Source organism: Sciurus vulgaris (assembly GCF_902686455.1).
Source record: "Sciurus vulgaris genome assembly, chromosome: 7".
Taxonomy (NCBI): Eukaryota; Metazoa; Chordata; class Mammalia; order Rodentia; family Sciuridae; genus Sciurus; species Sciurus vulgaris.
In genome coordinates this window covers 111,342,755-111,354,654 of record NC_136467.1, presented here as the reverse complement: position 1 = coordinate 111,354,654, position 11,900 = coordinate 111,342,755, and the positions used below count along the sequence as shown (strand labels likewise).

The 11,900-nt window shown below is 43.6% G+C and overlaps 1 protein-coding gene across 5 annotated transcripts in view; it reads right to left on the bottom strand.

Annotated features, from left to right (window-relative positions):
* Positions 1 to 268: 268 nt before the first annotated feature.
* The window catches only part of ADGRF5 (adhesion G protein-coupled receptor F5), a 96,618-nt gene continuing 84,986 nt past the window's right edge, over positions 269 to 11,900 (bottom strand). For all 5 annotated transcript variants that reach the window (XM_079147143.1, XM_079147139.1, XM_079147141.1 and 2 more), the window contains 6 exons: positions 11,697 to 11,876; positions 8,595 to 9,989; positions 7,303 to 7,344; positions 7,155 to 7,214; positions 6,237 to 6,321; positions 269 to 4,352 (listed from right to left, as the gene is read on the bottom strand). In XM_079147143.1, coding sequence (XP_079003269.1) covers positions 4,273 to 4,352; positions 6,237 to 6,321; positions 7,155 to 7,214; positions 7,303 to 7,344; positions 8,595 to 9,989; positions 11,697 to 11,876 — 1,842 coding nt within the window. In that variant the 3' untranslated portion in view covers positions 269 to 4,272. The remainder of the gene's footprint in view (positions 4,353 to 6,236; positions 6,322 to 7,154; positions 7,215 to 7,302; positions 7,345 to 8,594; positions 9,990 to 11,696; positions 11,877 to 11,900) is intronic.

Here is an 11,900-nt window from a genome sequence, read left to right as displayed (position 1 = left end):
AATCAGGTTCTGCAAACTTTACTGCAAGTACCCCGTTTAAATCCTCTGTGAGGTGCTCGATCATCACATGCTGGCTCTGAGTGCAGATGGTGTGAGAAAAGACATCAGCCCTGCCAGCCAGTGGAGTTCATCCCATGCCTGGAAAATTGACAGGATCATTTACTATTTGGGGAATGGGATTAAATTCTGGTTGATGTGGGGAAGCCTGAAAGAGCAACAGCAGCACACTACCAAAAAAGCAGCCCATTTATGCAAAGAAAACTTGAGATCTCATTCAATTTTTTATTATTAAAAGCAAAGAAAGGAAATAGCTGTTTGCTGGCATACCACTAAGACATGATTTAAAAATCTCAATTCATAATTTTAGAAACCTATAACATCTGATCTTAAAGTCAACAACTTTGAAAAGGTGAGACGCTCTTTCTGTTGCCTTTCAGAGAACACATAAGAGAGGTATGTCCACTGTGAACTCCTTCTTTATTCTGGACTCTCAGGGAATGGGACTTTTATGGACATGAGCCACTGGCTTTCTGTTCAGGATTCAGTGCTGCTGTTTGACATCATCCTCATGTGCCACAAATGAAATGTGTTCCACGTACAGGCATCTATAGGACCACACAATTCCCTTCTGTCTTCCTGTATGACTGTGACTTCTGCTCCACTTACCTGGGAGTTACTCCCCACACCTTCCACCTGTCCTTGCTGGCTGCTCTATTTTTTTTTCATTTTCGTGTCTGAAAACTGCCGAATCAGACCTCTCTGAAATTCTCCACACAAGAGGCTTCAACCTCCCTCAGTGTTTCTTCATTTCTGACCTTAACAACCTACATTCTGAAAACTCCATGGACATCTATTTACCTTTTTCCTGAAATAAGCAAGAGGAAATGGGGAGGAAGTTGGCAAACATGTGACTCAGTAGAGAAAGGATGGATTGAGAACATTCCCAGAGAGCATGACTGTAGTTTACTTAATTGTTCATTTGTGAATGCTTAGACTTTACAATCTCTAAAATATTAACTCAGATTTCTTTGCAAGAAATTGCCTTCACTTCTGTTTTGGTTTAGCTATTAGATGTTCCCCAAAAGCTCACAATGCAAGAAAGTTTAGAAGTGAAATGATTGGGTTCTAAGAGTCTGAACCTAATCAGTGCATGAATCCCCTACTAGGGATTAACTGGGTGGTAACTGTAGGCAGGTAGGGAGTGGCTGGAGGAGGTGGCTCCTTGCCGGTGTGCCTTTGGAGCATATATTTTATCCCGTTGGGTGGAGTCTCTGTCTCTGCTTTTTGCTGACCATGTCCTGACCTGCTTTCTTCTGCCACATTATTCTGCCATGATGTTCTGCCTCACCTTAAGCCCCAAGGAATGAAGTCGGTTATCTATGAACTGAGACCTCTCAAACTGTGAGCCCCCAAATAAACTTTTCCTCCTTAAAATTGTTCTTGTCAGGTCTTTTGGTTACAGCAACCAAAAAAGATGACTAAAACAACTTCATTCAAGAAAGTTTTTGGTCCTTGAATTCGACTGACACACTGAGAGATGTCAGGAATAGGAAAGCACTATTACAAGGTGAGGTGAGCCCGGGGCTCACTTGACACCCATATCAGCATCCGTGTGCCTCCTCTGCTGCTAGTAGCCTGCTGTCCTTGCTGCTTGAGAATCAGCGACCTCAGGGCCAAGAAGGCTCTGGCTTTCATCAAATTTGCCGATCCATGGGCGGTCCTCTTCTACAGTTTTGAATTCTATTGCTTATTTTGGGATATTCCTAGAAAAGGCTAGGTTTGAACTACGTATATTGCAGTGGGCAGAATACCAGAAAGTGTTTCTTCAATACTTCATTCTCAGGACTTTTCTGGAACTTGGATCCAGTGCTGCGGTCAAAGGGGAGGTGCATGCTTGCCTGTGTGTGAATGCAAGTGTGTGCACCTGTGCATGTGTGGGCACATGTGTGCAGGGCTGGGTGTGTTGGGAACAAGGGAACGTGCCTCTGCTAACGACTGTAGGCAGAGGGCCAGATCTACACCTGAGGGAATTCCACGGAAAGTTCCTGTCATTATGGAGGTTCCCTTCATAAGATCAAGCACAATGACTCCCAAGGGAACTCTATCAAAGCCCATGGAAATTCAGTGTTTCTTGTTCCCTTGTTGTTTTTAACATGATGGCCACAGCCTCCTTCCAGGGCTGTGGTTCCCTGATGGCATGCTTAACCAGCTAGCATTTCACCCTAGCTCGCCTCTACTCTCTTGACATAACTCCAGGAACCAAACTAGTAGAGGCTGATCTTTCTTGATATATCTAATTCTAATTCAATGGATCCTCCACCCGAACCTTTGCCTCTGTCTTCTCAGTGCTGAGCTCTGCACTCAGGTTGATCATTGCCTGGAGAATGTGTCGTGCATTTATAGCCTAATGACCATTTCCTTTAGGGAATTTAAAAACGACACAATTCAGTTGAGGCAGGGATGTGACAATTCTGGAGCAAACATGGGAGAGATGTCTATGGCATTTGTGAATATGTAGAAATTGAGTTCATTGACTTTAACCATTGTTAGGACCCCATTCTTGTACTCTGTGAATAAGAGAGAGGCAGAGGTAGAATTTAAAATTAAAAGAAAGAGAGATTTTCAAGAGCTAAAATGTTAATATAAAACTTTCAAGCCTCAGTTTAAAAGGGGAGAGGGTTGTTGACTCTCAGACTCTCTTGGTCCATCTTCCTAACAACAGGGCCCCATTCCTGTCCCAGTCCTCATGAAGACCCCACTGAACACTGTCATGAGTAGCCCCATGTTCCTATTCCATTTCCCTTTGGGATCAGGATTGGATGGATCTGCAGTATTTGGGCTGCTACATCTACAGCCTATGGTGAACTCTAATATGAATACAGTTTAATAAATATTTGTATTTTGATGAAATTCACACACACAAACAACATACACACCAATAATTCATAAATGATCAAATCCTTGGGATAAGTTCTGCCATTTGCGCATCAAGGTAAGGTGTCATTTGAAGAGTCCTCTGTAAAATTTTTCTCCGGAAGCTTTCCAAGTGGTTGTAGTAAATGCAAACTGAACCATACAAAACTCTTAATGTATATTGGTCTGGGAACTGAAAGAAATACTACACAGAGAGTTTTACAGCACACCAAGGGCCATCATAGGCTCAGTAAGAACAACAACAGTAATGTACAATGTCAGCAGATCATTAAAATCTAGTCTATAATGCACAGAGAAGAAGTACCTGGTTAAAGCTGTTACATATAAGACAGTTGGAGTCCATTTTCAGTGCAACATGTCACATTTGTCAGTCATTGGGTATAAAAATATAATTTTCTTTTTGGTATTCAAAATGTGTGCTAAAATGAAACAGAAGGCTTTTTCAACAAACTGAAAAATTTCAGTGAGCAGTGGGATCTACTTGGATCTGAAGACCTGCAGTCATACTTCCTCTGCATGTTCACTCACTTAGGTTTGACCTTGACACACAAAGGAATCCACGCATGTCTACATTAGGAGAACCTCGGCCCCCTGGATGCATTGCTTATAAATATCATTATCCACTTGAAAGCATCCCGATGATGTAATTTCCTATATTTCCACAGTCTTTCCCCCTCCTTCTTAACTAGGAAAATATCAGGAAGATACCAAACTCATTCCCCTCATCTTACTTTCAGTGTCCATTTTTGAGTTATTTTTTTTAACCTCTCAGTGCTGAAATATCTGAGTGATTATATTAGATCATTACCATGGAAATCTTGAAATGTGGTCCTTAGTGTTTTTTTTTTTTTTTCTTTTTCCTTCTCCTTCCTTTTTTTCTTTTTCTTTCCCTTTCCTTCCTCCCTCCCTCCCTCCCTCCATTCGTTCCTTCCTTCCTACAATCTGCTGAAGTATTTCCTAGGTACTAGCTTCCTACTTATTATTTTAATCAAAGCTTATCTTTGTAGTCAATAGCATAAAGTGAAAATGTCTCTACAAAATTCTATTTTACAATATAGACAGAGAAGTCGGGCCTGGGGGATTTGAGTTTCTCTTAAATACTATACACACTTGGCATCACCAGAGGGGTAGGGGTGGGGAGCAAAAATAAACATCACCATTCCTTTTATCTGTCTTTTTACAAAAGAAAGCCTCTTTTCTAGTGGAAAAGACTCTTCAGCATCTGTTCCCAGAAGCCTGCCAAGAGAACACTTCACCCATAGCTTTGAAAGGGTCTCTTGCTCAGATCACGTCCACTGGTTCCAAGAGGTCATGTGGGTTGGATTTTTCTGTTTGTTCTTAGTTGAGCAATGAATAAGCACTGGATGAGTTTTCCACGGAGGAGCTGGTTGTTTCTGGGGTGGAGACATTGTACGTTCCTGGAAAACAGAGTCGTGGCTCAGCCTCACAGATAAGCCTTCATGAACTCTGGGGTGTGAACAACTCCTAATGGACCCAGGGGAGCTCTAATCCAGGATCTGGGTAAGCTCAGCCATGCCCAGAAACCAACCCATGCCTGTCCTCCTCCTCCCTGGCCCAGAGTGCCAGTCAACACACGCAGAAGTGCTGCCATTCTCAAGCATGCATGGCAGCCGACAAGCACTAACTACGTCACAACACACCAGCAGCCAGATTTCTATGAAGGAAAGGAAAGGGAGATCTCAATGCGGGCAGCCTCTCCACATGCCACCACATGCACGCACCTGGGGACATTTGCCTGAGGGAGCCTCCCTGGTCCCCTTGATTATGGTGACTTGGGGAAGCTCTTGGAAGGAACCAGGAGGCTGAGCCAAAGGTGGAGGTTTGTAAAGGGAGGGAAAAGGAGGGAAAGAGAATATTATAAGGGCAGAAAAAACAGGATCCAGAAGAAACAGAAACCCCAGGTAACAACAAAAGTGCTGAGAACCAGCGTCAGGGAGGGCAGCACTGGAGCAGCCGCACAGACTCGTGGGCAGACGGAGGGCAGTGTGCACAGGGAGCGTAAGGAGTATGTTTTGGGCAAGGAAGGGTCAGAGTGTCCACCCTACCATCAGATTCGTGAACTGCCACTGTTAACAAGGTTTCCGTCTTTGCCTGGGGGGACCTTTGGGGCTGCTGACAACATAAACCAAAGTTACAGTGATTATGCACCCTCCAAATGGGACAAAGTGGAGACGTACTGATGACCCTGGGGAGACCATCCAGTGGCAGGAATATCAAGCTCTCGTTCTCCAAGAACAGAGCCCACACCCAGTGTTTATCTGACTGATTCAGAAACAAAGAATCCATTTTATTGGCCTTACATAATACATCACTTTCTGACTGGGTGGAATAATTTAATAGAATTTTCATTTTAATGCAAATGGTCAACACATCCCAGTGACAGTGCTAGGAAAGCCCAAGGGTTCTGACACCCCCTGGAAGCTTGATCATTTCATGACAGGTCAGATCAGTGCCTTTCAAAATGAAAAGTGAAGGTCTGTCAGTTTCATGAGTAATTCATCAAATTGAAGCAGAAATTACTAAGTTCGTTGTAGATTTAGCAATGATAGGCATATTCAAAATTTACTTTTATATGAGAGGGCTTGTTTTGGAATATTGAGACACTTCTCAACTCTGCATTTTGGCGAGATCTATTCAGTTCAAAAAAGCTGGCAAGAATTTGGGTGCTTCTTTTCCTGTTGGGGACATTGGCATGGGTCATAGATTTTAATTTACCAGAATAGCTCAGAACATTGTCCCAAGTCTTATATACTATTTACTTCATACCTCCAAGATGGTAATTTTAACTGTTTCTAATAGAATTGCTAACTTAGATGGTCCCTCACAGGTATGCATGGTTTCATAAATGTCAATGTATAAAACAAGCACATTCTATAAGAAGGGAGAAACAAACCCATAGAGTGCTATCCTATAGTCAGATTGTCTAAACATAATCTTTGCTGTACCCCAGCACAGAAACCAGGACTATCTACTCTGTATGACAAGAGCAGCAACTTACAGGTCTCACTTTGTGCTGATGACTTGATGGACAGCCCTCCAAGACTGGTCAAGATTCTCCATGAGTTATTATTGGTTATTATTACTAAAGGGAGTTGCCCTCTGCACCAACCTCCTTGTGATTTGTGAAAATGTAAGCAAGTTGCTGCATTTGACCCCTGTCTCAAATGAGGTTATTTCAGGTGATGCCAAGAAGTAGGGGTGGAAAAATAGGGGTGCTGAGGCTCCCCATCAAGGCAAATTTGTTCTAGTCAACCAGGGAGCACCTAGAAGCCACTACATACCTGTTTTACCAAAAAGATTGTTAAATCTTCTTGATATTGGAGAACTCATAGAAAACACAGGTGTAGATGAGCCTATGGATGTTGACTAGAAGACAAGAAAAGAGACAATCACAAAGCAAAGTTATTAGACCAGGACTATTTGGCCTCTTGGGGGATTGGTTTGCTGCCCCCCAGCGGTCACTTCCCTGCATTTCTAATTCCAACTCCTTGGGCCACATGGAGACAATGGAATTTTATCATCAGTATTAGAAAAATCAGATGATAAAAAAACAACTTTTGAATAATGTTTCTCCTCCATCCTTCCCTTCCTTCCTTCCCTCACGCCCTTCCTCCCTCTTTTCTTTCTTTCTTTCATTTGTTCTTTTTTTCTTTCTGTACTGGTGATCAAACCTAGGGCCTTCTGCCTACTAAACACACACTCTACCACCAAACCACACCCCCACCTCAAGTATATGTTTTGTTGTTTGGTAGGATTTTTTTATCTTCTGATAAGCGAAGGTAGTCAAATATATTCAAGGACAATTCTTATACTCCAAAATGCACTACAGAAAATTCTGTCCATCGTTATTCCTCAAATTGTTTTCCCTAATGCCTTGAATTCCCCCAGAAAATGGCTTTGCATTGAAAGTTTGATTTTTAACCTTAAGTTTATATCATCTGTCATTTAAATGCTGACTTAAAGATGCAGAGAAACATCTTTGTGGCAGCAGCATGGCTGTGTTCAAATAGGCAGAATGTGGTAAAATGCAAAAGCAATTGAATAACCTAAGTCAAAATTAGTTATGGAGGCAGAGGGGTTTGCATTTAGCGCCATCAACCAGAATCTCAAGGTAGAGATTCTGAACACTCCACTTCATCCTTTCCGGTGGTGGAACAGGTGAGGATACAGAGTAGAAAGTCTCCAGGAGGAAGGCTTACCTTCGAGTGTTGGGAAGACCACCGTGACAATGAGAACTTGTTCAGCAAAGCTTCCTGCACCTGCATTGTTGAAAAGAAGCCCAGTAAACTCAACATGCCACCTGCACTTTAGACTTCTCTATGAGCTTAAAACTGTCATGGTTCCTACCTTCTGATCCCAGAGGCATCCAAAGAGTAAAATGAATAATCCCTGGGGAAAGAATTAAGAGAAGTACATTTCAATAGCATTCTATTGTCCTATGAAACAGGAAGCAGTCCTAACCTGATGCTCTGCACTACCTACCTCTCTGCCCATCTGTGCTTGTGGAATGAATCTAGGACATGACGATGTTAAAAGGGATGTGGTCAGTCCACACTAAGGTGTCTCACATATTGTTATGTTTATTTCCTTATAACTGTGAACTAAATGTCCTGCTAGTTATGCTACTGAATACAGCCCTGTGTCTACATTATTTCTCACCTGCCCCTCCAGGCTGTGATGATAATCTGGGGCATGAGGAAAGAACATTAGTTCCTTCCAATGGAGGGTATCTTGAAGGTTACTGGGTAAGAACCTTATGCCTCAGAACCACGGGCCCAGCAGCAGAAGTCAGGTTCCTATGGTTGTATCACAAGTATCCAGGAGCAACTTCTCAATTTCAGCTCCGACCACTTGCCCCTCACCAGCTCTTTCGGGCTTGCCTTGGGCAGGTTTTTCCCTATTACTCCCTCCCCCTTATTGGGAGAAACAGAATTAATCCCTCCCTTCCCCTTATACCAAAGTCTTGCCTACACCTGTTGTAACTCTTCTAACAAACTCTCCTGTGTTGTAATTAGTTAATTGCTATAGGAGAGCCAAGATGTCTTTTCATTTTAATATAATCAAGCAGACTGTAGAGCATGCATAGGGCATTCATTGTCTCATTCTTCAACGAAAATTTCCAGAGAAATTATGTGGTACATAGCAATCACTTTCATCAAATGACTTTTGAGAACCTACAGTGGGCCAAGCTTTTTCTTAGGTATGAGGAATTTGGACGAACAAAAAAGGTGTTCTCACGAAGACAGAGCTCACTGATGCTTCTGGAGACTAACTGGAGACATGACCTGGCTTAATTATTTTCACTTAAGAGATAATAGACTGCACCAAAGTAATCTTGGACAAATAGCAACATCCAGTTTATGGGAAGTGGCTTCCCTCCTGCTTGCATTATCAGGGCATTTAGAAGAGATTGGCACATGCAACCAAGTTACGATGCAGGTGATAGGGGTATGAGGTTGCATGGAAGCAAAGGAAGGTGTCCTTTTCTATCTCAGTGCATTCTTATCTTACTGCTGTTTAGGGCTAAGGCTTCCTCTGCATTAAAATCCTTCCCCATTCCTACTCCTGTTTATGTTTCTATCATTAGTTTGTCCCACAGGAACAGAAATTTCCTGAGAGTCCTGTACTGCAGCACTTACCTGGAAGGCATTGAGGAGGGTAAATATGATATGGAAGACAGCATTGCTCCCCTGGAACACAGTGGCTAGACCAAAACCCCAAGTGAGCCCTAAGAGTGGCGTGAGGACACCGATGCTCTTGCTGATCTGAAACAGGCTGCTCCTCTCCTGTTTGCTTGGCTTGTCTCCAATGGAAGGCCTCAGGATCTTGGTGATGACCACAACTGTGATGGTCACGTTCACCACCACAATGATCAGTGCTGGGATTACAAAGGCCAGCAGAGCCTTGGTGTCGTCCCAGTTGAGCCAACAGGCATTCTTCCTTGTGTAGACTTCCTGTGGCTGGGTAGCCCCCACTGTGATGACTGAGATGACCAAGGGGCAGCCATAGCCTAGAGAAAAGGCAATAGCCTTCTGAACGGACTTGCTGGCATCGTGCAGAATGAAAACCAGGCGATAGAAGAGCATGAGACCTAGTGTCAACATCCAGAAGAAGACGCTGAGGTAGAAGAAGTGGATGAAGAAGGTGGCGGCCACACAGGCTGTCTCGCTGAGTGGATAGTGATGGTCGTGGATGGCGGCAGCCACAATGAACCAGGTGTCGGCAATCAGAAGGGAGGCGGCGATGTTCACTATGCAGGTGTGGCGCATGTAGGAAGTCCGGTTCTTGGTCACTGATTTCCACACCACAGCTTCCACAACTAGACAGGCTGCTAAGCTTAAGATGGAAAATCCCAGCCCAATGTAAGAAATGATATCTAGTAGTATTTTCAGGAGAGAACCAGGGTCTGGGGAGTCGGGAGACATGAGGATGGAGAATGATGTCAGGTGGTCACAGGTACAGGACACGCTGTCCTCACTGACTTCTTTCACCTGACACCCACTGCTATCCCACCCGCCTGTGGAGTTGGCAAGACTGAAGTTCCAGAAGACACATTGCGGCCTCCCTCCTGAGCGGTGGTTGTTTTTAAAAGTCATGGAAATCCTGAATGGCTTAGTTATATTGTGGCTGAGAGTGGTTGTCATCACCAAGGTGTTTGCAAAGTTCTTTTTCTGAATATCCTGAGCAAGGATGGCGTGGAGTGTTGGGAAAGCCACCGTGACAATAGATGAATCTGGCTGCAAGTGTCCCAGCTGGCACTCATCAATGGCCACGTTGCCCCAGAGGTCAGAGTCTGCGAAAATAAAATCCTGTTGGTAGACATTTGTGTGGCCGGATTTTATCACCATGCTCTTCATCTGCACATTGGGGTGGGAGAGGAACGATGGGGTATTGTCTCCAGACTGTAACGCTTGGGAAAACCTTTCCACCGAATGCAGTAGCTGTGAGCTCCGGTTGGTCTGCTGCTGCTGTAACACCTTCCAGGTGCTCAAGATGGACTTGCCCAGGATGATGTTCACAGTAGACAGCACATCCTGTAAGGGGGTCAAGCCAACAAAATTCTTTCAACCATGAAAGAGACAAAAATGACATCTCCCTGGAAACTGGTCGAGTGGGTACAAGTAAGAGGGAAAGAGAAGAAGAAAACGAGGCATTGCAGGCAGAGAGGATTGTGACCTGCCTTCTGATGGCCGAGGTGAGGCCCTTCAGAGACTGTGGGACTTTGCCAACCCTTAGGAATGGTGACTGTGAGAGCCGCTTTCCTACCACTTGCTAAGGCCCATTCAGCAGACTGGCAAAAGTATTTATTGTTTGATTTGGTTTTCTATTAAGTCTGAAGCCCGTAAAGACATTTTGGTGGGTGGCATGACCCAGCAAGAGAAAGTGCCTGAAGACCCTCTCAAACCCTGAGCATCAAATGACCTCTGAGGGTGTCATCAAAAGTATCTTTGTTTTCTGTTAAAAAAAATTGATTCTCTCTCATAAACTTGGGCTTGTCATTTTTCATCTATTATCCCCTAAAAAAAAAAATAATTTCTGTTTCTATCTTTGCCTCATCTGTCCTTTGGTAGTATGAGCCCCTATGGTAGGTGGAATAGTGACCTCCAAAATACTATAATGTTAAATACTGTGAAGGGTTAAGGATTCTTTACTCTTATTGGGGGAAATTAGGGCAAATAATCTTCATGGGTATAATTAAGTATCCATTCTGCATTTCCTGAGTGGGCCTAACTCCAAAGCCAAGAGACATTAAGGAAGATTGATGGAGAATGGGAGAAGGCCAGGTGAAGCAGACCGAGGCATGTGTGAGCCAAAGAAAACCTGGTGCCAACAGAGGAGGCAAGGGAGATTCTCCTCCAGAACCTTAGGGGAGCATGGCCCTGCAGATGCTTTGATCTCAAACTTCTAGCTTCCAGAACTGTGACAGAATACATTTCTGTCATTGTAAACTACCCAGTTTGTGGTAACTTGGTACAGTAACCCCAGAAAATATATATAGCCTCTTTGGACCTTGTTACCTAGTTCCTTGGCAGTTGACCCCTTGTTGGATTTGGCCAATAAGAGGCACTGGCAGGTGAAGGGAGGATGGGAGAAGAGAGTAGAAGAGATTTATTCTCCCATTCCCCCCATTCCCACTGCCTACTCAGCACATGGCTGGTATTAGCTATGGCTTTCCAGGACTGTAGGTCCTGCTAAGAGGTCTTGCCTCTAAGACTTTAGCTCTCCCTGGGCTCTGGTTGCCCTAGTTTCTCTTCTTTTTCTGGGAATATAAATGTTTTATAAATGTTGCTGGTCTCTGGGTGCCTCACCACAGATTGATTGATTGATTGATCAGATGACTGAATTTATTTTGGCTTATTGCTGTATCTCTTCATTTGAACCCTTATGAGTGAACTCTCTTCCCTGTGTTTGAATTGTTTCAAAGTTCATGGTTAATACTAGACCTTTGAATCCCACCTTGTACATATTCTGAAAATCTTTAATTCCTAATTTTCCTGGAAAGCAGATAAGAATTTATACTATTTGAATAAAGAAACTAGAGCAGAGATCCGTAAGTAATCTCTCCAAATGAATACTAGAAGCACTCTGGAGGAGCATGTCATGCAACTCTAATATCCAAGTCATTGCTCTGGAAAAGACAGAGAAGAAGCTGCAATGGGAAGAAATTGCATTTCTTGAACAGAAGTCCTGAGAAGTAAGGAGGTTAAGACCCCAAAGTCCTGCAAGGTAGGCAATCTTACCTTCATCATCTCTGGATTCACTTGGGTTGGAACTGTTGAGAGCAAATCCAGGATGTTAATGATGGCTCCCAGGCTCCCTGGTGATGAGCTGATTTCCTGTTCCTCCTTGCCTGTGCTAGTAGAAAGAGCCTTCAGGTATGCAGGGAGCTTTTCATCCTGAGAGGGACTCTTGATCAAAGCCTGGTTAAACAAAAGTCAAAACTT